The 26,654-nt window shown below is 40.8% G+C and overlaps 2 protein-coding genes across 17 annotated transcripts in view; one reads left to right on the top strand and one right to left on the bottom strand.

Annotated features, from left to right (window-relative positions):
- The window catches only part of tenm2a (teneurin transmembrane protein 2a), a 296,346-nt gene extending 287,739 nt beyond the window's left edge, over positions 1-8,607 (top strand). For all 16 annotated transcript variants that reach the window (XM_054791378.1, XM_054791392.1, XM_054791387.1 and 13 more), the window contains 7 exons: positions 858-1,415; positions 1,533-1,802; positions 1,930-2,340; positions 3,616-3,726; positions 3,831-4,098; positions 6,153-6,283; positions 6,368-8,607. In XM_054791378.1, the coding sequence (XP_054647353.1) occupies positions 858-1,415; positions 1,533-1,802; positions 1,930-2,340; positions 3,616-3,726; positions 3,831-4,098; positions 6,153-6,283; positions 6,368-7,105 (2,487 nt within the window). In that variant the 3' untranslated portion in view covers positions 7,106-8,607. The remainder of the gene's footprint in view (positions 1-857; positions 1,416-1,532; positions 1,803-1,929; positions 2,341-3,615; positions 3,727-3,830; positions 4,099-6,152; positions 6,284-6,367) is intronic.
- Positions 8,608-13,896: 5,289 nt separating this feature from the next.
- LOC129190369 (cysteine-rich and transmembrane domain-containing protein 1-like) lies at positions 13,897-25,842 on the bottom strand. Its single transcript, XM_054792999.1, has 3 exons — positions 25,687-25,842; positions 20,442-20,738; positions 13,897-14,850 (listed from the first exon to the last, which is right to left on the bottom strand). The coding sequence occupies exons 2-3, from the start codon at positions 20,722-20,724 to the stop codon at positions 14,747-14,749; spliced, it is 387 nt and encodes a 128-aa protein (XP_054648974.1). The 5' UTR covers positions 20,725-20,738; positions 25,687-25,842; the 3' UTR covers positions 13,897-14,746.
- Positions 25,843-26,654: the final 812 nt, after the last annotated feature.

The following is a 26,654-nucleotide window of genomic DNA, read 5'->3' as shown; positions in this document are numbered from 1 at the left end:
TCATCCCAAAGTTGTTTGATAGTTGAGGTCAAGGCTTTGTTTGGGCCACTCAGTCAACTACACCTTCATGGATCTTGATTTATGGAGAAAATGACCTTCTTCAAACTTTTGTCACACAATTAAGCTCAATTATTCCAATCCAGTAGGAGCTAAGGGGCGCCGACTGATTCATTGCAGGTGGTCCTCTATTTACGGCCTTCTGTGTTACGCCTTCCCATAAATTAATTAAAGACTTCATTTTGGTATGTCAACACAAAACTTGCTCGAGAACTAGTTAAAGTGGAAGGATACACTGTGTGTGGCTCACACATCCCTACACTACTCTCAACACTCGACTGTCGCGACCCTCATTAAGAATGAAGATTGTACTGTAATGTCTACTTTACATTCTACGTAAGAATGACAAGGAAATGGTCGAGCAACAATCTCTTTATTGCAAAAACAAAACAGGCTACTTTCAGCTGCAACCACATCAAAACAACATCAGCAAAATGTGAAATTAGCAAAGCTGGAAATAACAAAACTGGTTGTTGCAGTATCCTTGAGCATGTTAAAGCTACAATAATAACTGAGCCGCTTAGTGGGGGGGGTTTTGTTGTTCTGTGGTGGTTTTTTATTACTGTTTAATTGAATTCTTGTATTTAGTGTTTTTATAACTGTATTTGATGTCCTTCAGTGACTTAATTTTTATATGAGTTCTGACTTACACTAAAATCCGACTTACAACGCTTCGTAGGAACAGAAATCGTTCATAACCTGAGTGTGTTGATATATTTCTGTCCATGTAATGTTTATCAAAACTGGGCATTTAAATGATATTCACTGGCTCCTTTGTGCTTATCTGTTTCTGTTTCCAGTCTATGGTGTTATTGCTGCAGAGCCAAAAGCAGTACATCTTTGAGTTTGATACCTCAAACCGGGTCACAGCTGTCACCATGCCGAGCGTTGCCCGCCACACCATGTTCACACACGTGTCCATCGGATACATCCGTAACACGTACAACCCCCCAGAAAGCAACGCCTCCATCATCCACGACTTCAGTGAAGATGGCAGGCCTCAGGCCACACATTACCTGGGAACCGGCCGGCGTGTCCTCTACAAGTACGGCAAGCTGGCCAAGTTGTCCGAGATTGTGTATGACAGCACTGCGGTCACTTTCGGCTATGATGAGACAGCCGGCGTGCTGAAGATGGTCAATCTCCAGAGCGGCGGCTTCTCTTGTACCATCCGCTATCGCAAAATGGGCCCACTCATTGACAAGCAAATCTATCGCTTCAGTGAGGAGGGGATGGTCAATGCAAGGTTCGACTACACTTACCACGACAACAGTTTCCGAATCGCCAGCATGAAACCAGTCATAAGTGAAACGCCTCTTCCTGTTGACCTCTACAGATATGATGAAATCTCTGGCAAGGTGCACTTAATAATGTCTTTGAGCATTAGTATGCAGACTTGATAAGTGATTTCTAAGTACCAGTATGTTCCTTGGTTGGCAGAGGACTTATACTTTGTGCAAACATTTCTGTCGTAGGTGGAGCACTTTGGAAAGTTTGGGGTCATTTACTATGACATTAATCAGATCATCACCACAGCTGTTATGACGCTGAGTAAGCATTTCGACACCCACGGTCGCATCAAGGAGGTCCAGTATGAGATCTTCCGTTCCCTCATGTACTGGATGACAGTGCAGTATGACAGCATGGGACGTGTGGTGAAGAGAGAGCTCAAAATCGGGCCCTACGCCAACACCACTCAGTATCGCTATGATTATGATGGAGACGGACAGCTCACAGGGGTCAAGGTAAATAATTCATGTGGAAGGGTCCATATAATGTAGATTTACAGTCTTTGCTATCAGACATTGTACCGATGATTTTCTGACCAACTGTCACTGACGCTAGACTCTGGCCTTTTTATTGTATGTTCAGGTGAACGACTGGTCAACATGGCGTTACAGCTATGACCTGAACGGGAACCTTCATCTGCTGAACCCCGGGAACAGCGCTCGGATCATGCCGCTACGCTATGACCTCCGTGATCGCATCACACGACTGGGAGACGTCCAATACCGCCTGGATGAGGATGGTTACCTCAGCCAGCGGGGTTCTGACATGTTTGACTACAATTCAAAGGGTCAGCTGCTGAGAGCCTACAATCGGGGACCTGGTGGCTGGAGCGTTGTGTATCACTACGACGGGCTCGGACGCCGAGTCTCGACAAGGAACAGCCTAGGACAGCACCTTCAGTTCTTTTATGCTGATCTCAACCATCCAACTAGGGTGACACACATCTTTAACCACTCGAGCTCAGAAATCTCCTCGCTCTACTATGACCTCCAGGTACGTGTGCTCATATGTGCTCATACGCCTGGGCGAACAAGTCACACATTGATTCAGCTATCTGCTTAATAACTTATTGCTCATCCATCTTCGAAGACATGGTCATGAAAAATGGTTATTCAGTTCCACAGAGGTCATATTATTGACAAAGAGAACTACAGCTGAAAAAAGACATGGTTAAAAAGCGGAAGGGACAGTGGAGCAAAAAAAAATTAATACTGGATTGCTATGATCAAAGTTCACATAAACATGTGAGGACAAAACATCAACATCATAAAAAATTGATAGCAGGACTTACGGTCATGTACAGCATATTGCTGAGAGTATGAGTGTGTTCACAAGAGAATGGAAAGAAAAATGGCCACAAAGTCATAATTAGGGATGAGCAATCATTTTTGATCATTTACATTGATTGTTGATTAGTAATGTCTGCAGGCAACTGAGGGAAAAATGGAGCACACTACTTGGCTGCGACCAGCAGAGGCACTGTTGATTCAGTCTCAACTATATGATGGAATTTATGGGAAGTCGAGTAGAACATAGAACACCGGCATCGAAGCAGGAGTTCAGAACATTGACAGAAAGGAATTCTTCTATCCCATTAAAAAAATATGGTTAAAAGCTAATAATCAAACAACTGATCTATGAAATCAATCAAAGAAATATACTCAGATGCTCATCCTTAGTCCTGTTGGAATGTTTTATTTGCGCTTATCGGCAAAGATAAGAAGGAGAAGGCTTCAATTGGGAGTATAAAGATAATGACTCAATGGAAAAACGTCAGGTGATTTGATGAGTCCAGATCGACTGACTTTTTTCCCGTGTGCGGAGTGCATCAGGGGAAGAAGAAAGGTGGATAGACTGATGCTGTCGACTGGAATACAAACATATATCTGCTCTACTGAGCTTCTTCACCCGTAAAAGTTTTTCTCCTCTCCACCGTGTCTGTGAGCACCGTGTTTTTAGCACAGTGCATGCACAGCTTTCACTGCTGATTGGCTGTTAACTATGAAGTGGCTCTGCGTTTAACCAATCAGGAAACAGAGAGGCTCGGCTGCATCACAGCCAAAATAACCTAGTTTTAAATTGATCTCTTATTGGCCGGATTAAAAGTAAAAGGTCGATGCCGATATGTGTCAAAATGCCGAATATAGGCTGATAATATCGGCCGATCACTCGTACCTACCATTGAAGATCCAGAGTAATGTTATGATCTCCCCAAAATTAGTTAGGCCATATTCCAAAATGAACCTAAAATTGAATGTTTTTGTTTAGGGTCATCTGTTTGCCATGGAGGTAAGCAGTGGTGAGGAATACTACATAGCATCCGACAACACTGGAACACCCTTGGCTGTTTTTAGCAGCAATGGACAGATGATCAAACAGGTAATGCAAGTACAATGTGACACATTTGTATGGTACCTGTTTGTTCAGTATTTTTATTCATCACATTCAGCTGCTGTGTAACAGGCCATACTTGCCTCTCTCAGTTGCAGTACACAGCTTACGGAGAGGTTTATCTGGACTCCAACCCAGAATTTCAGCTGGTGGTTGGATTTCATGGTGGTCTGTACGACTCACTGACCAAGCTGGTCCACTTCACCCAGCGTGACTATGACGTCTTAGCGGGGCGCTGGACCTCACCCGACTACAGCATCTGGCCCAAGATTGGGAAGGATCCATCTCCGTTTAATCTGTACATGTTCAAGAACAACAATCCCCTCAGTGACATGTTAGATGTCAAAAATTATGTCACAGGTAAGGAACAAACTTTGCGGAATACAAGGTCATATTTGTAAATACTACAAGGTGCATTAACATGTACAAACAAAACAAAATACGTTTTGAATTATGTAAGTTAGTTAGATAGCTTTTTTTTGGGTTTCTTGCTTTTGTTATTGTGAAACAATTTTTGTACTATTGGCAGTGGTGGAACCAGAAATTTTTCATTGGGGTGGCCAATGTGAGACCATTACTTACATAGGGGTGGCAATAAGTTGGGGTTGGGGTGGCCGGAGTGCTTAATACGGGTCTTGGTAATCCTACGTGACACAGCACATATTAGGGTTCGCCACGGCGCGCCGATCGTTTTTTGTGATCGGCTTTGAAAGGCATTTATTGGCCGATACTAATCGGAGGCGGATCGATCGAAGCATTATATATATACAGTATATGTGTGTGTGTGTGTGTGTGCATATATATAAATACACATCTTTTCAATTATTATTATTTATTTTATTATTAATTATACTCATAATGATCCCAGATGGGAAATTTTGTTTACATTTTGCTGCATTATATACATATATATTACACATATTTTTTTTCTTTATTGTTTTTTTTATAAAATACTATTACTTAATGTCAAAGATGTGCAATGTTACATACATGATACATTGGCATTCATGGTAAATGTTTTCTTTATTTGACAGTCACTTCAATGCACACCTTTTTGTGTTAAGTACCACAAATATACATGCAATCAAAGCAAACAACATATTCATTGAAAATAGAAGCAGTGACATTTATTGGGTGGCTGTTCAGTTCCTTTTTAGAGAACAGCAGGTGGTGCTTGTGCAAGAAGTACTGAAACACTAAAAAGTTGGACATGTGCATTTAAAGATGTAGGGAATGTCAAGTTAAGTTCACTTGTACAAACCGGGACAGCGTACAAGAACAGAGGCAAAATAAATTTGGTGCAAATTTTCCTCAAAAAGCCTATCTTATGAAAACAGGAGTCTTTGAAAACCAAGGTTTGACTCATTTAACTTCCTAAAAAGCTTCCTTTTTTCTTCTTTGTTTTTGTTTTGACATTCATGTCTAAGCTATCTCAGCAATAGGTAAGGGAGTGCATTTTAACTTCAGGCTGAAATTTCACTCAAATACAGTGGAGCCTCGGTTTTCGTCATTAATCCGTTAGAAAAGACCAGATGAAAACCAAAACCTTTTTTTCCTATAAGAAATCATGTAAATCTAAATAATCTATTCCAGACTCCCAGAAATATGAACAAAAACATATTTTAGAGCAAATTAGAGTTTTACATGCAGAAAACCGAGCAAAATCCATATAAATGACAAATGAAATGGATGAATGAACATTTAACATCACTTTTTAACATGACTTCTTGTTGAACACGGTGATGAGCGGAGGGAGAAGTGGGGGGACGGCATGGAAGAGAAAGGCGTACGCTGTTTCACTCTAGTCTTTTACGTAATGTAACTTTCAAGAGTGGACAGTTGGAGATGTACACTTGCTCACTTGAACTTTATTGGAAACTTCAGCAGCAGATACGATCACTGTTACACACACTGGCTCGGCTCACTTTCTGCAATGTGTCTCCCACAAACCATTCCCGCTACAATCTGTGTTAAAGGTTCCTACCTTTACAACCTTATAGTAACAGATGCTACCTTCATACTTTGCTGCAAATTCTTTCTTAAAATCAGTAGTTTCTCACATTCTTTATCAAAGTTCTGTCTCTCTATCACACACACACACACACACCATAAAGATGATTAAATCATTCCTTGGCCGGAATCAGTCAATAGTCTCCTAACTCTAGCCACTCTTCACAGACTGAGTCACCAATGCGTGGATGCTTTGCTTGTTGCACTATTTGGCCATACCATACCATAACAGAGACATTGTGCAAAACCGAGACATATTTCTGAGAATAACTTTCGGGAAAAACCGAGGCGTACAAAAATCAAGTTTCTACTGTGTCCGTAGCTTATCAGAAGTTTAAATCAAATCATTGGACACCCAGTGCATATTTGTCACTCAGAAATATGATTTCTATCTGCTCCTGTAGATGTGAAGAGTTGGCTGGTGATGTTTGGCTTCCAGCTTAGTAACATAATCCCAGGATTCCCTCGACACTCGCTCTACTTTGTGGAGCCGCCGTACGAGCTGCAGGCCACCCAGCACTGTGAAAACGGACAGGTACTGTATGGTAGATCAAAGCTATGACATTGATTTTTGTCATGAGTTTATGCCCTATTCTTTTCTTCTCTCATTATTGTGTAGCTCATCACTGGAGTGCAGCAGGCTGCAGAGCGTCACAACCAGGCGTTCATGGCCCTGGAGGGTCGTCTTCTCAACAAGGAACGCCGCAGACGCAAGGACAAGCCGGGCCACTGGTTTGGCACTAGTACCCCCATCATTGGCCGTGGGGTAATGCTAGCGCTGAAGGAGGACAGAGTGGTGGCTGGCGTGTCATCTTTGGCTAGCGACGACAGCCGCAAAGTGGCTCTCGTGCTGAATGGCGCCCAGTACCTGGTAGGCACGCACTACACGCAGGACGGGAAGGACTGTCACTACTTGGTCAAAATTGGCTCAGCTGACAGCGATCTCTTGGCGCTGGGACTGACAAACGGACGTAAGTCACTGGAGAGCGGTATCAACGTGACGGTGAGCGGGCGCTCCAGGAGAGGAGTGACCGTGGAGTTTGCGGTGCCATCGTTTGTGCTGAGCATTCGTTACGGGCTCTCTGCAGACGTGGTGGATGAGGAGAAGGTAAGACTGTTGGAGCTGGCTCGACAAAGGGCCTTGGCGGGGGCCTGGGCCAAGGAACAGCAGAAGGCTAGAGACGGCAAAGGAGGCAGTCGCCTCTGGACTGAGGGAGAGAGACAACAGCTCCTAACGACAGGCAGAGTACAAGGCTATGATGGCTACTATGTACTACCTGTGGAGCAGTACCCAGAACTGGCTGACAGCAGCAACAACATCCAATTCCTCAGACAGAACGAGATGGGCAAGAGGTAACAGCCCACCTTGCGCCAGTCCCACTCATCCTAACCCTTTCTTTCATTCCCAGCCTCCTCAACCCTTCACCAACAAACGGGGTTACTCATGGAACGCTGCAGGGACATTTGAAAAGAGTGAAAACTATTATTAATTTTACTGCCACGGGCAAAAAAAATTAAGGTAATATTTCTTTTGATGACAGAAACACTGAAAAGTGAAAAGGCGCTGCTTAATAAATAAGAAGATTCCCCTTTTTAAAAAAGATGATTGATATTTTCGCCCATATTTTTGGGTCCACACTGAGAGCGACCATGAACATTCAGTGGAGCTCGCTGGCTTCTGTGGCGAAGCCTCGTCTGTCTCTCATGGACGATGAAAGCAAAAGAACTCGAGTGGAGACCACTTCGAAGTGTTGTCATGACAACAACACACGGAGGACGGACAAGGAAATGTTCAAGTCGGTCGAGCACTATGAGTGGTCACCTTGTCTCAGGCCTCCCATTGTCCATCGCTGAGCAGTCGTCCCCTGCTGATGCAGTACTCATCAAAGCAAACAACACACACGCTGAAGGCCTCCCTGAACTACTCTTACTGGACCAGAAAATACTTTGAAGAGAAACAAAAAAAAAAAAAAAAGATGGCTATATTTGCGGACAGTGGCACGTGAAACCGGGCGAAAGGACATATTAGGACATACGTGTCCAACTCCACTAAGGTTCAGGATGTGGCGTATACTGTAGATGCTGTAGTTTTGTATGTTTCAGTCGCAGTAGGATTGTGAGACGTCACCGAGGCATTTCTGTACAGAACACACCGCTCACAGAGTCCAAACATACTAAGTATTTATTTTCATTTTCTTGTTTTTTGTTTTATTTATTTATTCTTAGTACTATATGACAATCATGAATGAGTCGGTCGTATTCAAAACGAATTTGAACATATGGGTTGATTTTTTTCTTTTGTAAATTATGTTTCCAATTTTCTTTTTGTATTACTTTTTAGATTACTACCAGGGCAAATAATAGTAAGTCTCTAAAAAGAATAATTTATGTGTTTAAAATGGTTTATACACTAAATGAAAGTCTTTAAAACTGTGAAAATGTTTTTCCAAGCTATATTTCGATGTACAGTTGTATAGACCTACCTTTATGCAGCACAGTAGAATATTGTTCAGAATATCAAGTTTTATATTTCTAAGAGGAAGTGGCTTGTTGTGTGCAAATTCTTTGGCTGGTATTACTACTCTAGAGTTTTGTGGCACTCTAATATTGCATATCTACAGCATCAGTCCGCAGTTTGTTGTTTTCTTTTTTGTTCTTTCTGTCTTTGTTTTTGGAAGCAGATGTGTTTCTGACCTAGATCCCAACAGCAGTAGCAGTCATGGATCCTCCTCACTGTGAAGAGACTCGTGATGGATGTCAAAATGTACCAAATCAGTATTATCAAAGGATAACACTTTCACTAAAACGAGACTCTTCTGGGACCTTATGAATAAAACATGATTGTTTACTTCAACTCAAGCATGTCTAGTTCACTTTCATCTCATTTCTTTTGCATAGCACAAATAAATGTTCCTGTTTTTTTTTTCCCCTCCCTTAACGTTCTAATTCCAGTAGAGGGGACATACTTGCATTTGAAAGACATTCGGTCACGGCTGATGGTACCAGACAGTTCAACTGATTGTAACAGCTTGCTGTGTATTTATTGCACATTCCCCTCACACTGCATTCCTTCCCCACATTCTGGTCATAAAGAATGACTTGAATCATGTTGGATTAATGACGTATGGTTGAGCAGTACTTCTCACTTCACATGTGCTCCTTAGTAGAATGTTAACAAATGAATGTTGATCCTTGGCATCACTGCAGAGATTACTTTTTTTTTTTTTCTCCTGTGAAGACATTGGAAAGTTGTTTTAAGCCGTCTCAATAAAAAAAAGACTGTCTAAGAAGTCACTTAATGTATGAATTATCTCCAAATAGAATACACAAGCGCTATACCGAACATTCTGCCTTCATAAAGATGCTGTCCAAAGGTAGCTGTTATTTTTAAACATGTTTACTTATCGTGGTTGTATCTTTCAGTGATGGGAAACTCGATTCCTTTTACTGACCCAGTTCTTATGAGTCACTCACTGAAGTGAATCGGGTACTGAAACACAGAGCGCATGCGCAGAAACTCGCGAAACATGTGCGACAGGTTGCATCCGTGAATCAGTGGAACTCGAGTCTTCATCGGACACCCGTGAGCAGGTGGAAATTGAGTCTATGTTGAGCACCCATGAGTCAATGAAACTCAAAAGTCTTTGTCGCGCATCCTTGAGTCAGGGAAACGAGTATTTTTGGAGCACCAGTGAGTCAGTGAAACTCGAGTTTTTCATCGAGTCTTCGTAGAGTACCCGTGATCAGAGAAACGCGTGTTTTCGTTGAGCGCCCGTGAATCAGTGGAACCCAAGTCTTTGATGAGCACCCATGAGTCAGTAAAAGTCAACTTTTTGTCAACTCATGAGTCAGTGGAATTCAAGTCTTCGTTGGGCACCCTTGAGTCAGTGAAAAGCCAATCTTCGTCAAGTACCAGGGAGTCAGTAAAACTCCTGTTTTCATCGAGCACCCATGAGTCCGTGGAACGCGAGTCTGCGTGAAGCACCTGTGAGTCAGTTCGCTTCTTTGTCGAGAGCCGGTGAGTCACCTCCTTAAAATACAAGAAAACAAAGGTATTTTTTGGAGAACAAATTCAAAATATTAGGACAATAACATCATAATATTAAGAGAAAAAATAGCATAAAGTTGAAATATTAAAGACTAAAATATGTTTTACCGAGTGAGAAACAAACAAAACAAAGAATAAAGCTGCAATTTAGGAATTTAATTATAATTTAATTATATTATAATTCTAATAATTAATAATAATTTGTTTTTCTTTTTGTTTTGTGTTTTTCACTTCTTGGCTACAAAGTACACCAGAAAAGGAACGTGCCAACTCCCCGGAGCTGATTGGTCCAAACCTTATCACTTCCTATAACTCTGAGATTTGGTAAATTCCCTTTCCGGATCAAAGTGAAAAAATGTTACCTCCCGCAGGTAGGTGAGCGTAAAAAAATGGGCTACACCAGCAACTGTGCTATAAATAGCCGCATGGATCCAGGGTAGTCTTGGCCAAGGTCACTAGACTTGAACAGAACTGCCGATTCAGCCGTAAACGAATGGAACAGAGTGTCCGCCATGATGGTGAGCAAGATGGTGGGCGGGGCTAGGCGCACAACAGTGTACAATGTATTTACTAGCTCTGAGCTGAGTATAAAATAAAGTTATACGCTGTGCGTACATTTTGATGAAACGGATGAATGTTATTTACTGAACACAACGAACATATATGTGTATATATAAATGTGTAAAAATCTATTATACTGCAGAAACCTACACGTAGATGTCAATAAAAACCCAAGCAGCGGTATGAAAGAAACCTTTTCCTTCTTTATTTGACTTTTTTCCTTCCTTACAGCGCTACCAACGCTTAACAATCAACATATAAAATACTAATACTTATATGGATAATTATTGATTTTCACATTTTTTTTAGATATTCAATCATTTTCCATGTTTTGAATTGTTGATTGTGCTAGTTATAACTAGCTGGCTAACGCCGATATCTAACTTCACTGCAAGCTAGCGCATTTCATAAATGATTAGACAATGATTAGATTGCGGCCACATAAGCCTGTTAACTTTAAGTTGTATTTTAAAATAGCTCGCTCGCTCTGACGTTTGCATTTTTTATTATCACTCATGTAACGCAGCGCATCGCGCAGCACATCGTAGTGAGGTCTGTTTGCTGTGAATTGTAGCCACCCTAGTCCACCAACAATGCTCATGGTGAGAGATGTTAACTGTATTCAGCATACAGTATCCATCATCGGGAAGTGAGCTAAATAAAAGATAAATAACAGCATGGCCATATGTGGACAGCACATCAGATTATCAGAGATTTCAAGCAAAAACCTCACATATTGCAATGTCTTGGACAAGGCATGAAAACATTCAATAAATCACAAAAATATTTGGACTGAAACTGGTGACTGATCGCGGGATTGTGCTGATAAAGGCATAACGACAAAGGTTTTTGGCAGACAAATTTATTGAATCAAGAGAGCACCTCCTTAAAAAGCCATTACAAAGCAGCAAACGAGTATTTAAAGCTGCTGGTGCCTCTGAAGTCTCATGAACCTCAAGGTGTAGGATCCTCCATAAGCTTGCAGTTATGCATAAACCTACTATGTGGCCACCCCTAACCAATACTCACAAGCAGAAACAGTTGCAGTGGGCCAGCAAATACATGAAGACTAATTCTGTTTGCTGATGCAACCAAGGTGCAACCTTGGGTGGTCCGGATGGATGAAGTAGAGTATGGCCAGCATATCACAGCAACGCTGTGATGTCAGCAAGGAGGTGGCTGAGTCATGCTTCAGATCGGAATCATTAGGAGAGAGCTGGTAGGCCCTTTATGGCCATTGAAGGTGTGAAAATGACCTCAGCAAAGTATGCATAGTTTCTGACTGACTACTTTCTTCCTTGGTACAATATGAAGAACCGTACCTTCTGCAGCAAAATGACCTTCATGCAATGACAATGTACCATTTCTTGATGCAAAGAATACTTACCTCTCTGTCATTGGCTGTTATGGGCATAAAAGGAGCCCATTTTTTTCCCCTGAAGCATTGTCAAGCAAAAAATCTATGAAGGTGAAAAACTGCAATCTCAGTATGGAAAAATCAAATGCAACAAAATACCATTCTGGATTTTCTGACAAAAAAATCTGAGGACAGGAGGAGAGAGAGGCCAAAACAGGGAGGTTTTTAAACCTTGAAATGGCACTTGATAAGGTTTATGATTCAAGAGTTTTATTGTCATATGCACAGTAAACTGGTGGTTCTGCTATGCAATGAAATTCTTGTTCTGTTCATTCTCCCAAAAAAGAAAGAAAGAAAAACACAAGAAAATGAATAAGAACAGAAGAAACATAAATACCAATAAATTAAGCAACAACACAACAACAACATAAGAGACATTAATACAAATAAAGGGCTATGAGTGTGTGCGTGTGTTGCGTGCGGCGTGTGTGAGTGCGTCGTTGAGAAGCCTGATGGCCTGTGGGTAAAAGCTTTACACATTTGTTGATGAAGTTTGTTATATTTTTTCTATTTTATGTACAGTGGTGTGATAAAAGTGTTTGTCCCCTTCATTTTTTTTTTGCATGTTTGTCACACTTAAATGTTTCAAATCATCAAACAAATGTAAATATTAGTCAATGACAACACAACTGAACTGTAGTTTTTAAATGAAACTTTGTATTATTAAGGGAGAAAAAAATTGGTGACCAAAAGATCTTCAAAAGCTAGACATCATACCGAAATCTAAAGAAATTCAGGAACAAATGAGAAAGTAATTGAGATGTATCAGTCTGGAAAAGGTTATAAACTTTAGGAGCTTTAGGACTCCAGCAAACCACAGGGAGAGCCATTATCCACAAATGGCAAAAACATGGAAGTGTTGAACTTTCCCAGGAGTGGCCGGACAACCAAAGTGACCCCAAGAGCGCAGCAACGACTCATCCAAGAGGTCACAAAAGACCCCACAACATCCAAAGAACTGCAGGCCTCACTTGCCTCAGTTAAGGTCAGTGTTCATGACTCCACCATAAAGACACTGGACAAAAACGGCCTGCATTGCAGAGATCCAAGACGAAAACCACTGCTCAACAAAAACGTTAAGGCTCGTCTCAATTTTGCCAGAAAACATCTTGATGATCCCCAAGAGCCTTGGGAAAATAATCAAAAGTAGACAAAAGTTTACTTTTTGGAAGGTGTGTGTCCTGTTACATCTGGCGTAAAAGTGACGCCGCATTTCAGAGGAAGAACATCATACCAACAGCAAAATATGGTGGTGGTAGTGTGATGGTCTGGGGCTGTTTTGCTGCTTAAGGACCTGGAAGACTTGGTGTGATCAAAGGAACTGACTAAATAGTTACAATAGTTTCTGCAACATTATATTATTGGCGACATGCTGACAAACACAAACGGGTTCCATGATCCAAATGACAGTAGGCAGGCACGCTCTCAGCAGCCTCACTTTATCAGGAAACGTACAAATTCAGCTATTTTTACTTGAGAAAATGTTAACGCTTGGACTTGTACAGACTTGTAACTTGTACAGTTAGACAAATACTATTTCATTTTTCATTTCTCACCTTCCTGCCCTGACCGCACGTCACTGATCTTCGTTCATTCACCCTGATACGCACTTCTCATTCACTTTGTTGTACCCTTCAAATAAACACAGCATTTCATTTGATGGGAATAAATTACTTTAATGTCAGATTTTCATCTAAAGCAAACAGGCATTCAACAAGTCATTTGGTTTATCGATCACAACATGGTCTGTTATCTTCAGTTCAATCTCTAATGCATGAATAATAATGTGATATATAGATCACAATGGAGAAAGAAATGTGTGACCATTAGATTCAATGTTTATCTGCTAGAAGTAAAAAGTGTCCATCGTGATGTGATTTCACCTGAAGACGATGCGGGAAGGGAAAACATTCCAAATGTCAGCTCCTTAAAGACCACCCAGGGCGTATAGACGTGTGGGAGACCAATGAAAGTCAAGTAAGAGATGAGCTGGAGCAAAGAACGCAAGTAAAGGATGGAAGGATAGACGGGAGTGAGGAAGTACAAACAGAGGTAATCATCATAAAGTGCTGAAGAGCTTCACATGAGATGAGCCTGAGAGCCAAGTGTAGTGTGTGTGTGCGTGCGTGGGTGTGTGTGTGTGTGTGTGTGCGTGTGTGCACGCGCCTTTCATATTGTCTTGATGGTGCATTCTGCCATGTTGGACTGAGGTGTGGTGCAAGACTACTGCAGAAAGCCTGAAATTAAGAGCAGTTTACACGACACTGTTTTTTTTTTTATCCATTTACTCTTTTAAGATGACAACCTTCTGGAGCTGCAAACACAAACCAATTCAAGTGGAAGTTTTCAAAAATTACAAGTGTTCCAGTGTGAACACTGTATAAGGTCATCTAATAAAAAAAAGGTTTTGCATGGATGAGTATGTGCCTGTAGTAGTAGTAGTAGTAGTGATTGTACATCAGCCAAGAGTACATGTACTTATAAGTTTGGGTTTAAGATCGAAAGGTCAAGCTGCTAGTGTGCATTCAGACAGTTTTTCTTCCAAAGAGGTATCACCATCCACTGGCTTGGCATGCATAATGCAGTGTTTTCAGTCCATTTTTTTGCAGGTTTGTGTCAAAGCGGATTTGTCTTACAATGTTGTCATCTGTCAAAAACATACGGCAAAAAAAACATTGTTGTCGTGTAAACGCACCCTCAGGGTAGGTCTTGAAGCTCACTTACAAGCTGCTACAATGGTAGCGTGTGGACCGGGTGGCTCAGTCAGTTGGCGCTGAGGACTTAACATCGACAAAAAAAAAAAAAAATACAGGAAAGAAGCATGTGGAAAAGATTTGTTAAAAGAAATGAAGGCAACATTGAGAGGGGGCGCGAGGTTTAAGGCCAATGCGGGCAGGGGTTGGTAAGTGTTTTGAGGCACAGAAGCAGGGAACTAAGGGGGAGGTGATTGAGGTGCTGAGGACATAACATTGTTATGTCAGCATGTCCCAGAGACAGCAGCAACACAGGGCTGTCCAGCAGGCTGTCAGGCATGTGTCTGATGAGTCGTCTCTTCTCCTGTCCTCCACCATGTACACTGGGGGACAGAAAGTGAAGTCATTAGTATTTCTTCTCAAAAAGTCAAGAGTCTTCAGTGGTACGTTTAAGTTTTAACCGTCATCTGTTGGGAATCCCCTTCAAGTAAATCAAGGGAGGAATGTCACTGTAGTAACGGCAAACACTTCACGGTTAAGTAACACGAGCTCTGCTTTGGGCTATCATTGGCCGTATGCAATTAGTTTGTAGAACTCAGGTAAAAGAGAGCGGGGGTAGGATTCAGTTACCAGCAGGTGTTTGGTCTATGTACAAGTTAGACAACAAACCTGAATGAACACGTCTCCATCCCTGCGTATTCGTGATGAATCATTTATGAAGAAGAGAAAAACTCAGGCGGCTTTGAACGAACAGGTGCACTGACTGAAGACACTACAGACTGTCACCTGGGTGACAGCTAATGAAGTGACCATAGAACTTCTCGTAAAGGCCGACCTCTGAAATGATATGATTAGACTCAAGTGGTTATTGATTATTTAATAATGAATAAGCCAAAGGATGCTCGTCACAGATAGTTCCACCTTGACACAATTCAATCTTCCAACATGGCAACAATTCAGTTCAGTTGTCTCCAAGAAATATTTCAAAGTAGAAATTTCGAACATCTTAACCCCTTAGCATTATGGGATTTTTTTTTGGGCTAAAGTATCTAAAAATACCCAAATTATTTGTAAGGAATGGATGTGTCAAGGCATGGTTGGCCTCTTTTGAAAGCTAAAAAGCTGAAGTTTTATCCCCAGCACTCAGAATGTGTGCATTTTTTTGGGGGGTTCACTTATATTTGTGTCAGAAAAATGTGCCTTCAAAACAGTACAACTTTGGTTAGCGTACGCCCCAGTTGGCGTGATTTACGGAAAAATGTTGCCTTAGTTTACATACATTTTCACAATTATAGTTTTACATGGATAAAACAATTGTAAATGCATATAAATGACAAATCAAAAGGGATTATTCAACATTTTAAAGAAAACTGCACTTTTATTTGTTTTTAATTTTGCCCATCCACAATACTTAAGTGAGACATGAACACACGTCTTTCTCTTATGTGCCTTCTGAAGATTGCGGTGGGACAATTTATAGTTTACAGGTCTAACTGAGGTATCACATGACTTGAATTAGTTTTGATAGCTTTTTCTAGAGTTTGAATTCTTTTATCGGAGTACATCTTGCATTCCACTGAACTTTTCCTTTCATTTGCATGCAATGGAGTAGAAGGATTGCTGTCAGGAAGCCACACATCTGCAGACCGCCATGCACTCTGCATTTTGTCTGAGCCGTCTGCAAGGGAATAATAAACTGCTCTAGTTCTGTCTTTATTTCAGGCACTCTTTGTTAGTTAGGATGAAACTTTTTCCACAACAATTTGGTGTCAGAAGTGGGATTCCTTGGCTGAATGGATGTGGATGTGGATCTGGATCCCCCCCCCCACATCATTACCACTGGAATCTCTCATCATAGTGGAACTATGTGTTTTGCACAGTGAGAATGCTGAAATAAAAACCATTTTTGAGCATTAGGTAACAATCTAAACTTTGTAATATCTCCCATAGGCACATTTGATCAATGTTCCGTCGAATTTGGCTTATTTGAGAATATATCATTAAAAATGAGCATCGCATGACCATACGTGCGTTCATCAAAGAGTATGACAATTGGAAAAATGCATGTCTTTCAAATCTCTGATAAAAATCTGATGAAAAATTGACTTGTTTGAGATCTACAGTATGTGACGTACATATGACATGCATTACATGATGCTAGGTGGTTGTACAGAGTAAATAATTGGTAAATTTAGTAGAGGCCACGACTTAAATGATTGTAACGAGACAAGACTGCAGAGACCACTGGTATGTAACAACTATTGTTGCTTCATGGTACAACAGTGGCTAGTCTGAATAGTAATTTGATAGTATTCCTCTTTGACTCAAAAGGTTATCAACCAAACCTGGCAAGCTCCTGTAAATAGCTGAAGTGTGAAATAAAACTCAAGAAAATGTGCTGGAGTTGAGTTGATAAAGCATCCTCGCCGATCTTCTCAGCCTTTTCAAGTGCAGGCTGCCTTTAGTCCAATTGTGCCCGAGTGAACAATTTGGATGCGCGGTAAAAATCGCGTCTTAGGCTTTCTTAGTTGTGCCCGAGTGAACAACACAGATTAGGGGTGACAACCTCAAGTATTGTGTACTCAAAGTGACATTTGTGAATATGGGAAATCTGGTGAATAATCATTTGGGGGGGGGGGAATGGGTAAGAGCATGCATGGGAAACTAAATTACGGGGAACTTTTGAGAAAGAGTGTGAGTTTAAAAACATACAGTGGTGTTCCCCCTTCTTGATTTGTTATTTTTTTGCACGTTTGTCACACTTATGTGTTTCAGATCATCAAACAAATTTAAAAATTTAGTCAATGACAATACAACCAAACACAAAATGTGTTTTTTTGTTTTTTAAATGAAAGCTTTTATTAAGGGGAAAAAAAAACTACATGGCCCTGTGTGAAAAAGTGATGGCCCCCTGAACCTAATAACTGGTTGGGCCACCCTTAGCAAAACAACTGCAATCAAGCGTTTGCGATAACTTGCAATGAGTCTCAAAGCACTTTGGAGGAATTTTTGCCCACTCATTTTTGCAGAATTGTAATTCAGCCACATTGGAGGGTTTTCCAGCATGAACCGCCTTTTTAAAGTCATGCCACAGCATCTCAATAGGATTCAGGTCAGGACTTTGACTAGGCCACTCCAAAGTCTTCATATTGTTTTTCTTCAGCCGTTCTGAGGTAGACTTGCTTGTGTGTTTTATCTTGCTGCAAAACCCAAGTTCAGACCATCACACTACCACCACCATATTTTACTGTTGCTATGATGTTATTTTTCTGAAATGTGGCCTTACTTTAACGCCAGATCTAATTTCTTTTTTTCACCCTCCATCTCGTCAGACCACAGAGTATTTTCCCAAAGGTCTTGGAGATCTTGGGGAATTGAGACGAGCCTTAATGTTCTTTTTGTTAAGCAGTGGTTTTCGTCTTGGAACTCTGCCATGAAGACTGTTTTTGTCCAGTGTCTTTCTTATGGTGGAGTCATGAACACTGACCTTAACTAAGGCAAGTGAGTTCTTTGTGTTGTGGGGTCTTTTGTGACCTCTTGGATGAGTCGTAGCTGCGCTCTTGGAGTCATTATGGTTGACCAGCCACTCCTGGTAATGTTTACCACTGCTCCATGTTTTTGCCATTTGTGGATAATGGCTCTCACTGTGGTTTGCTAGAGTCCCAAGGATTTATAAATGGCTTTATAACCTTTTCCTGACTGATAGATCTCAATTAATCTCAGTGATGTTTTAACGGGGGGCAATCAACGGCCATATAAGTTTGGATTTTTTTTTCCATTTAAAAACTGCATTTTCTTTTCAGTTGTGTTGTCATTGACTGATATTTACATTTTTTAATGATTTGAAACGTTGCGATTGGCTGGCGATCCAGTCCAGGGTGTACCCCGCCTCTTGCCCAAAGTGAGCTGGGATAGGCTCCAACATACCCCCGTGACCCTAATGAGGGCTAGTGGCACAGAAAATGAATGTATCTGAAACAAGTGTGACAAACGTGCAAAAAATAAGAAATCAGGAAGAGAGCAAACACTTTTTCACACCATTGTATGTCTATAAACAAGGAAGTTAAACAACCACATTCAAATAAGCGAGTCTTGTTTAGTTTTTTGTTAGAAAAATTATGATATGGGAAAATATTACATGGCATTCTTTTAATGGAAAAAATTTAGGTGCTATCCACAGGGGCTATAATTTCAGCCTTTCTTCCCCATAAAGACGGCGTTCTGGGTACCCTGAAAAACGCCGGCATTGTCATTTTCGTAAAGACAGCTGAATCGCTGTTTGACCTACTCAAAACTGGATGTATCGCACTTTTGATGCAAGGACAAGCCATTCACCAAACTTCATGTCGTGGCTACAAATGGCCGCTTGCAGGAAGGTCATCCAGAAGAGAGACTGGAACAGCAATACAACCCTGGCATGTGCAACAAAAGGAGACTTAGGACAAAAGACTCTGATGACTTTCCCAGCAAGTGTGGCGGACTGAGGCAAGGGGGTGGGACGTGACAGGATTATGCCTCCTCTGACTGATCTGATGCCAAGGATGACACTGAAGTTGACTCCTCTTGTTGATAGCTACTGTATGTACGATATTAGCTACTTCTCTTTTAGAAGACGATAAAACAAGACTTGGTATACATAACATGGCAAGGTTATTTATTGTCTTTTTTTCATCCACAATCCTTACGTAAGACATGAACACACGTCTCTTTTCTGCGCGTTCCAAAGATATAAAAACAGCTAAAGAGAGACAGCTAAGAATGCACATAATGGGTTGCAACTATTCCGCCTATAAAGCCGTCTGAAAAAAAACTCCAAAACCTGCCAACAAAGCACCATTTACAAAATGTGAATTGCCTATTAACCGAGCTACAGTGACATTGTTATTGTTATTAACATAGGTACGCAAAATAACTACTTTACTGGCGTAGTGACACCTCGCTACAACACACTGGCTAGCTACTAGCCCGCTACCGACTAGCCTAACCACACATTCAATCATAGCACGTCAGCACCGCGCATCAGGCCACTAACAAAAGGTAACGGTACACTTTGGACCTGCCGCCACTGCTGCTGTGTTCTTCTTTTTGAGTTTGGAAAAGTTTGTTTCTATATGAAATCAGTGTGCCCAGGAAGGAAGTTCCGGGAATGCTTAAAACGACCAAAGTACAGCAACATTCTGTAAGTATTACATGTTATCTTGAATGTACCTGTTACTACATGGTTACACTATGTATATAAAATGATAAAACGGTTTTGGAGGTGTTTTAATATCGGATTTTGTAGGTGGAATAGGTGTGTCCCATTACGTGCATTGATGAGCTGCCCTTTTTTTTAAGTTTGTTTTTATATATTTAGAACGCACAGAAAAGAGAAAGACGTGGGTTCATGTCTCACATAATATTTGTGGATGATGACCAAATTTTTTTTTTTTTTTTTAAAAAGGTGCAGTTTTCCTTTAAAGCTGTAAAAACTGACACGACCCTGACATTAAACACTTTGATGAAGCAATATGCCAATCGGTTACATGCACATCAAAGGAAGCTGCAAATGAGTGACAAGAGTGCACAACTGACGGAGGAGATTGACTTCCCTGAAATTGACTTTACCACACACACACACACACACACACACATACACACACACACACACACACAATTCATGCAATTGCATAGGGATAGCAAGAACATGGTGGACAATGTACCGTGACTTAAATTGTTGCAGGCTCTCTACTGTGTTGTTGGAAGACAAACTACTGTGAACTATTCAAACCTAACCTTCCGTGCTCCACATTAGCAAAGCACATTTTCTTGTCCTATTTATGGCTTGCATGGAGGTGGGGTACCAATGTGTAAAATGCCAAACAGAATTGTCCTTTTGTGTCAAGTGTAATTGCAACTGACATAATGTGTAGGAGATTTTCATTAGAGGTCTAATAATCCTGTCATTAAATAAACATCCTGTTGTACCACCCACCTGTGTTTTTAGGAGCTTCACCATACATGGGTCCTGGAGGGGGCCCACCCTGCCAGCCATACTGTGGTTGTCCAGGGTATCCTTGATAAGGTGCCTGTCCTGGACAGGGACCTCCGGAGCCCATTGGTCCAGGGGGGTAGTTTGGGTATGACGGCTGTTGCATGTTAACAGGGTAACCCTGTGGGGGAAAACCCTGTTGTGGGTACCCTTGCGGGGCTGGGCCCTGGCCTGGGTAGCCTGGAGCCGTCGGGCCTGGGTATGGGGGCGGCTGGTCTGGATTCATCTTTCAGGAATGACCTGAAACAGAAAAACATAACGCCTGAAAAAAAATCCGATACGCCAAAAGAATATCAGCCAATGTAGCTGGAAGTGACATCAGCAAACGCGGCTGTCTTGTCTCAACACATGTAGTGCAACACGCACGCGCGCACACACACACATACACACACACAAAAAGCACTCAGCCTGACAGATCAGAAATCTTCACAGGTATCATCGGCAATGTCCAATACATGAATTACGCTGGTATCGGAATCCAATACTGATACTGGATCGGATCAGCCCCATCCCTACACATAACTGTGTCCCTAACAGCACAGTGCATTTTGTATATTGATTGTAGGACTAAAACAATATCAGTTAACATCGTGGTTTAAGATGACCGTGATCGTCTTTTCTTATTGTTCTTATTGCCACAGTACCTGACTTTACGACAGATGCATTTGTTTGTGTTCTGCACTTTGCCCTCTAGAGCCACACCCCGTAACGACTTCCTTTGGATTCTTTGCACAAGTGCACAATCCTCTCTGAAAGCCATGATGCAACTCTTTCCCACAAGACAGCAGTAGCGGTTTTCCTGAATCCATAATCCTGTTTCATGCCTGTTGTAGTCTCATTGAACAAGCGGAGCATATTCTCCACACTGTCAAACTACGTTGGGAATGTCATGTGATCCAATCATCAATCACAACCTAGCAAATAAGCGCAGCTATCTTGCTGTTCACATAGGCTTCACAAATAAAGAAACTACAGTCACAGTTGGCTGCAAGAGGCTAATCACATTCACCATGGGAAAGAGAAATGCTAAGCAGACAAGGGCTGACATTTGCATGGTTACACAGGTAAAGAAACCCAGTGTGTGTGTAATGTGTGTGTGTGTGTGTGTCTGCGCGTGTGTGTAATGCATAAGACATGCAAAGCTACTTTCAGACGGTCCAATCAATATCTTCGGGTTATTTGCTTTACTCCAGACCTTGTGAGGAGGAGGTGTATTTCCCAACAAACTGCTAATGGCTCCCGCCTAGCCAGACCTGGAACTTACAAAACATTTGACGCTAGATTTTCTCATGCAGAACAAAAAAACCTGAAAAAACAGAAAAAAAAACCTGCACCTCGGCCCCTCACTCAGTATATGTACACTATAAACACCTAAACAACACACAACTGCTTTTAGCTGAGCCTCTGTAGCCATATTACACTTCCTGGCAGCAGTAAAGATGTGGCGTCAGTATTATAAAAGTTCCAGCACGCAATGCTCGTTGACCAGTGTCTTTATGACTTATTATTATCTGTTTTGGAAACGCAAATTGCCTTTACTAGGGTCAAAGTATTTCTTTTTACAACACTTAGTAATAGTATAAGTTGTACAGTATTAACAATATCTCTTTTGGAAAAGCAAATTGCCTTTACTAGAGTCAAAAGTATTTTTTTTTTGCAATAAAAACATGAAGTAAAAGTATTAGTTGTACAGTGTTAACAACGCAAAAAGAGAAACTGTTGTATGCCCTGCTTTCAGTTCGTCAATTAGTGATTTCGTAGAGAACATTTGACCTTTTACCTCAATATGTTCCAGTGCTGCTGACAGATGACGAGGCAATGTAACTATGGTAACGGTGCTCTGGGAGCAGGAGAACAACGCTTAATGACTTGTTTTGTTTCACCTGAAGGCAGCGAGATGCAAGTACAGTACATGACAACAAAGTTGGCACTTCTAACTGAATACGGAGGACATGATCCGCGTAGTACTTTTTGTGTCCAAGAGCATTATTTAATTTTTACCTTGTGTAATTTAGGGCTGCAACTAATGATTATTTTAATAAATAAGCCGTTGCTTATTTTTTCGATTAATCGATGAATTGGATTTTTAAAAAACACACATTTTTAATTTCCACCTCTTTATTCAGAAATACAAGGTTTGAACTGGCAAATAATTGCACAAACACCAGGTTGCCGCTTGAATATTCTGTTAAAATCATGTTAAATAATACAACATCTTAATGTTTGTCAAATAGCTTGAGGAAAACAATAAATGTACACAAAAATACAATCATGATCATTTTCTTAGTCGATTAATCTCAAGCTTGTTGTTTCAATTAATGGAGTAATCGGTCAGGCCGAGCAAACACCTACAGTTAGTGGTTGGGTACGCAACATATCAGAAAAGAGACAAAAATGTCCATCACTGTTTCTCTAAAGTCAAAGCTAATATCTTGTTTTGGCACAAACATAAAGATAACAGGTCTGCTTTCATGGATGATTCAGGAAATAAAAAAATACTCACATTTGAGAGGTTGAAACTAGAGTATATATTTAAATTAATAAACGTTTAATAAATTACCAAAATAGTTGTCGATTAATTGGGTAATTGATTAACCATCGATTCATCGATTAAATTGTTGCAGCTCTAGTGTAATCAATTCATGCCATGTTTGACTTGACTCTTTCAAATCGATTTAGTATGAAAATGGTTTCATTACAGTCGAATAATATAATTTTTTTTTATGTTTCAGCAGCTAAAAGCTCCAAAATATCAGGTGCCTGTCTGCATCACTTTTTAAAATGGTAAAAGTGATCAACTTAAAATAAATACAGCTGTACAAATAACAAATACAATTATACAATACAAATAAACTGAAGACACGGAAATAAGGCATGTCAGTTATAACTTACAGAAAATACAAAATTAATTCTCTGTGGCATTCAACATAAATGAAGTGCATTTAAAAAAATGCTCAATGCTAATTTACACTGAAACGCCCATATACACGTCAACTTTCTCTGTCTTAGGTCAGTTAATTACCAAACGCTGCAATTTTGAGAGAGAGAATATTTTAGAGAGTTTTTATGACTTTCTTCACGGTCAAAAGTTTCCCGACAATTTTCCTTAGTGTTCGGTAGCATTGCCTTTGAACTGTATGACTTGTGTTTTGGGTGTCCTTCCACAAGCGTCTCACAGTAGTTTGCTAGAATTCTGGCCCATTCCTCCTGAGTTCACGTTTCACATTTCCAACGTCCTGGCTGCTGGCTTGAGATATTGCTTCAATATTTCCACATAATGTTCTCGCTTCATGATGCCATCTATTTTGTGAAGTGCATCAGTTCCTCCTGCAGCAAAACAGCCCAACAAAATGATGCTGCCACCCCCATACTTCACAGTTGGGATGGTGTTCTCCGGTTTACAAGCATGCTCCTATTTCCTCCAGATCAAACGATGGTCATTATGGCCAGCAGTTCCACTTTAGTTTCATGAGACCACAGGATATGTCTCCAAAAAACGGGGGCTTTGTCCCTGTCTATGTTTGCAAACTGTAATCTCTGGCCTCTTAGCACTTATACCAGCATCAGCCTTCATCTTCACATGGTCTATAGCTTTGGTTCTGGGTTTGATATGTATATTTCGGACCAAAATTCATTCTCCTCTGGGCCACAGAACCCATCGCCTTCCTAAACAGTATGATAGCTTGACATTGCAATGTTTATACTTGCCGATAATTGTTCGAAAATATGAATGTAGCACCTACAAGCATCCAAATTGCACCCAAAGACAAATCCAGACTTGTGGCGCTCCACAGTTCTTTTCCTAATATCTTGGCTGTTTTCTTTTGATTTTCCCATAATGCCAAACAAGGAAGCAGTGTGTCTGAGGTATAGCGAGGCCTGTCACGATAAGAATACGACACAATAATTGTCCTACAAATTAATTGTCGAACACATATGTAAACAAGATGGCTGCGATGCGATGCAAATGCGTTGCTCTTTTGAACGCATATTGTTTTGAGAAGCCAAACTCTTTACTTAAGGGCCCCCAGCAACTAACCGGAACAACGTTCCTCATCACTGAAATCCAACCAGAACTGGGCTCACGGAACCAAATGGGTCACTGTTGATGCACTACATCATGTCAAAAAATCCAAACTGTCCCTTTAATAGACGACACCCCGCTGCATAAAAAATCCCGTCAGAATAAAAGTACAAGATTAAGCCCTGCAACCCCACGGCAAACCAGTCCGTGCCCATCAGTTAAGAAATCGAGAGGACCTGAACTGACCTTTATGGCTGTGTGAAAATTTGCGAAGACGGCATCTTTGAAGTCATAGCCATTTTACTCAAAGACTCACGCTGCACTGTGTGTGCCCAGTGAGAATTGCAAGCATGCCATGTATTTGGCTTGGTTATTTTGTCTTTCTATTAATTCTTATTAAAACTGTCCTTCTGGGACATCCCTTTGAAGGACTGCAGAAAGACCAGGGTTTTTTTCACAGCAGAACAAGACAAGGAGGAGTCTAATGATTATGATACTAGTGTCTGTGTGTGTTGCAATGTAAATTCTAAGCAAGAAAACTCGTGATTCACATTTTTTTTTCCAGAATCAAGCAGCCTGAGCGTCAATAGTTTCAGATTAGCGAGGGTGTGTCTGTATGTTTATGGAAAGAGAGTTTAATCATTTGCAAAAGTGTCATTGTTTTTCCTCTGTTGTTAAGCCGCCATACTTGAGTTTGCTTCCACATCCATATGAGGGTGATTATATAATGTACAAAGCTCTTACAAAAGATCAACAAATGACATATAACATGTAACATATACCGGTAAATTGACATAGTGGTGATGTCCAGTGACGACAAGCATTTTAAATACAAACGGAACGGACACGTTTAACATGATTTAAATAATCTATTTGATTTATAGCAATTAGTTAAAAACAATTGACAATTTAAGATGTAAATAACAGTTTACTGTTAGCTTGTGTTTTTTCTAGGGATTAACCTTATTAGCAACGTATTCGGGTTTATCTCTTAATTCAGTAGTAGTTGTAGAAATCCTACATTAGTATAATGGGATTTTGAGGAAGTCGTTAAAGTGCACCTGTAGGCCAAAGCCCAGCCCCACTCAGTAAACACACCAAACTTCGGAATGACTCGGCGTATAAAAACAAAAACCCAACAGACACTATATGCACTGTACGTACCTTAACGTGAATAATAGTTGAATTCAACAGCTGCGGTGGTTTGTTTATTTGATGAAAGACGTCCTTGTAGGCTGTTACCTATGCTCGTATTTCCACCGCAGTGAACGAGCCTTTCTCTGGCAAAGCTTCCAGTGCGTATAGCGGGACGTGGCGTCACTAAGGCAAAAAAAAAAAGAGTGTGAGAAACAAAATATATGATTGGCTAGTGCGACCCTCATCGTCCAATAAGAGGCCAGAGTGATGACCAGTGGGACGGGAGAAGTGTGACTCCTGATCATCTGACACACATAAAAAAAAGCCTACGTCACCAAGTCCACAAAGAATAACCCAGATAAGTGACTAATTAATTTTAATCATTTAGCGGTGACAAATAACTTTAGTTTGTCACCTTGTGTATCTACAAATAGAAGGCCAATATTACCAAACTACAAGCCGTAATGTCTGATAGTAGGCTATAGATAACAGTCGAGCCTGTGCTTTGTCAGCATAGTGTAATTTCACTTGTTTCCCAACAGATGGCAGCATGGCCCCAGTCTACATTAGCCTTCATGCAACCTTAACAGTTGGGTAGTACAGATAAAATGTGTCCATTCATTTGGCAGCATGCATTACAATGCGAGCATTATGTATCTTTTTGAATGTCAATTTGTCAGTTTTGAGTTTCCTTGACATTATACTGACAAGTAAGCACAGGAATGCATGTATACTGCACAGAGTCTGGGAGACTAGGTTGTGAAACACGAGCCAAAGTTGTCTATATGACTTGATGTTACATCAGCACTATGACTACAGGGGCATACAGGCCAGGCACAGCATGACAGCCACCACTGACTGTGGTACCTAAATGGAAAAGATGGTATCTAATCAGCAATGTAATACCAGAGCAAAGATATGTGACGAGACGTGACCATGTCAATATATATCGATGTACACTAGATTGTTAAAACAGCTCCTCAGTACTGTTAGAT

Source organism: Dunckerocampus dactyliophorus, chromosome 11 (genome assembly GCF_027744805.1).
Source record: "Dunckerocampus dactyliophorus isolate RoL2022-P2 chromosome 11, RoL_Ddac_1.1, whole genome shotgun sequence".
Lineage (NCBI taxonomy): Eukaryota > Metazoa > Chordata > Actinopteri > Syngnathiformes > Syngnathidae > Dunckerocampus > Dunckerocampus dactyliophorus.
This window is presented reverse-complemented; position numbering and strand designations above follow the sequence as displayed.

What these genes read in the sequence shown, in the direction of transcription:
- LOC129190369 (XM_054792999.1), bottom strand. Translation starts at nt 20,724, where the DNA reads ATGAATCCAGACCAGCCGCCCCCATACCCAGGCCCGACGGCTCCAGGC. An exon ending in TGAAGCTCCTAAAAACACAG is followed by an intron (nt 14,851 to 20,441) that starts GTGGGTGGTACA and finishes TCTGTCCCCCAG; the next exon opens with TGTACATGGTGGAGGACAGG.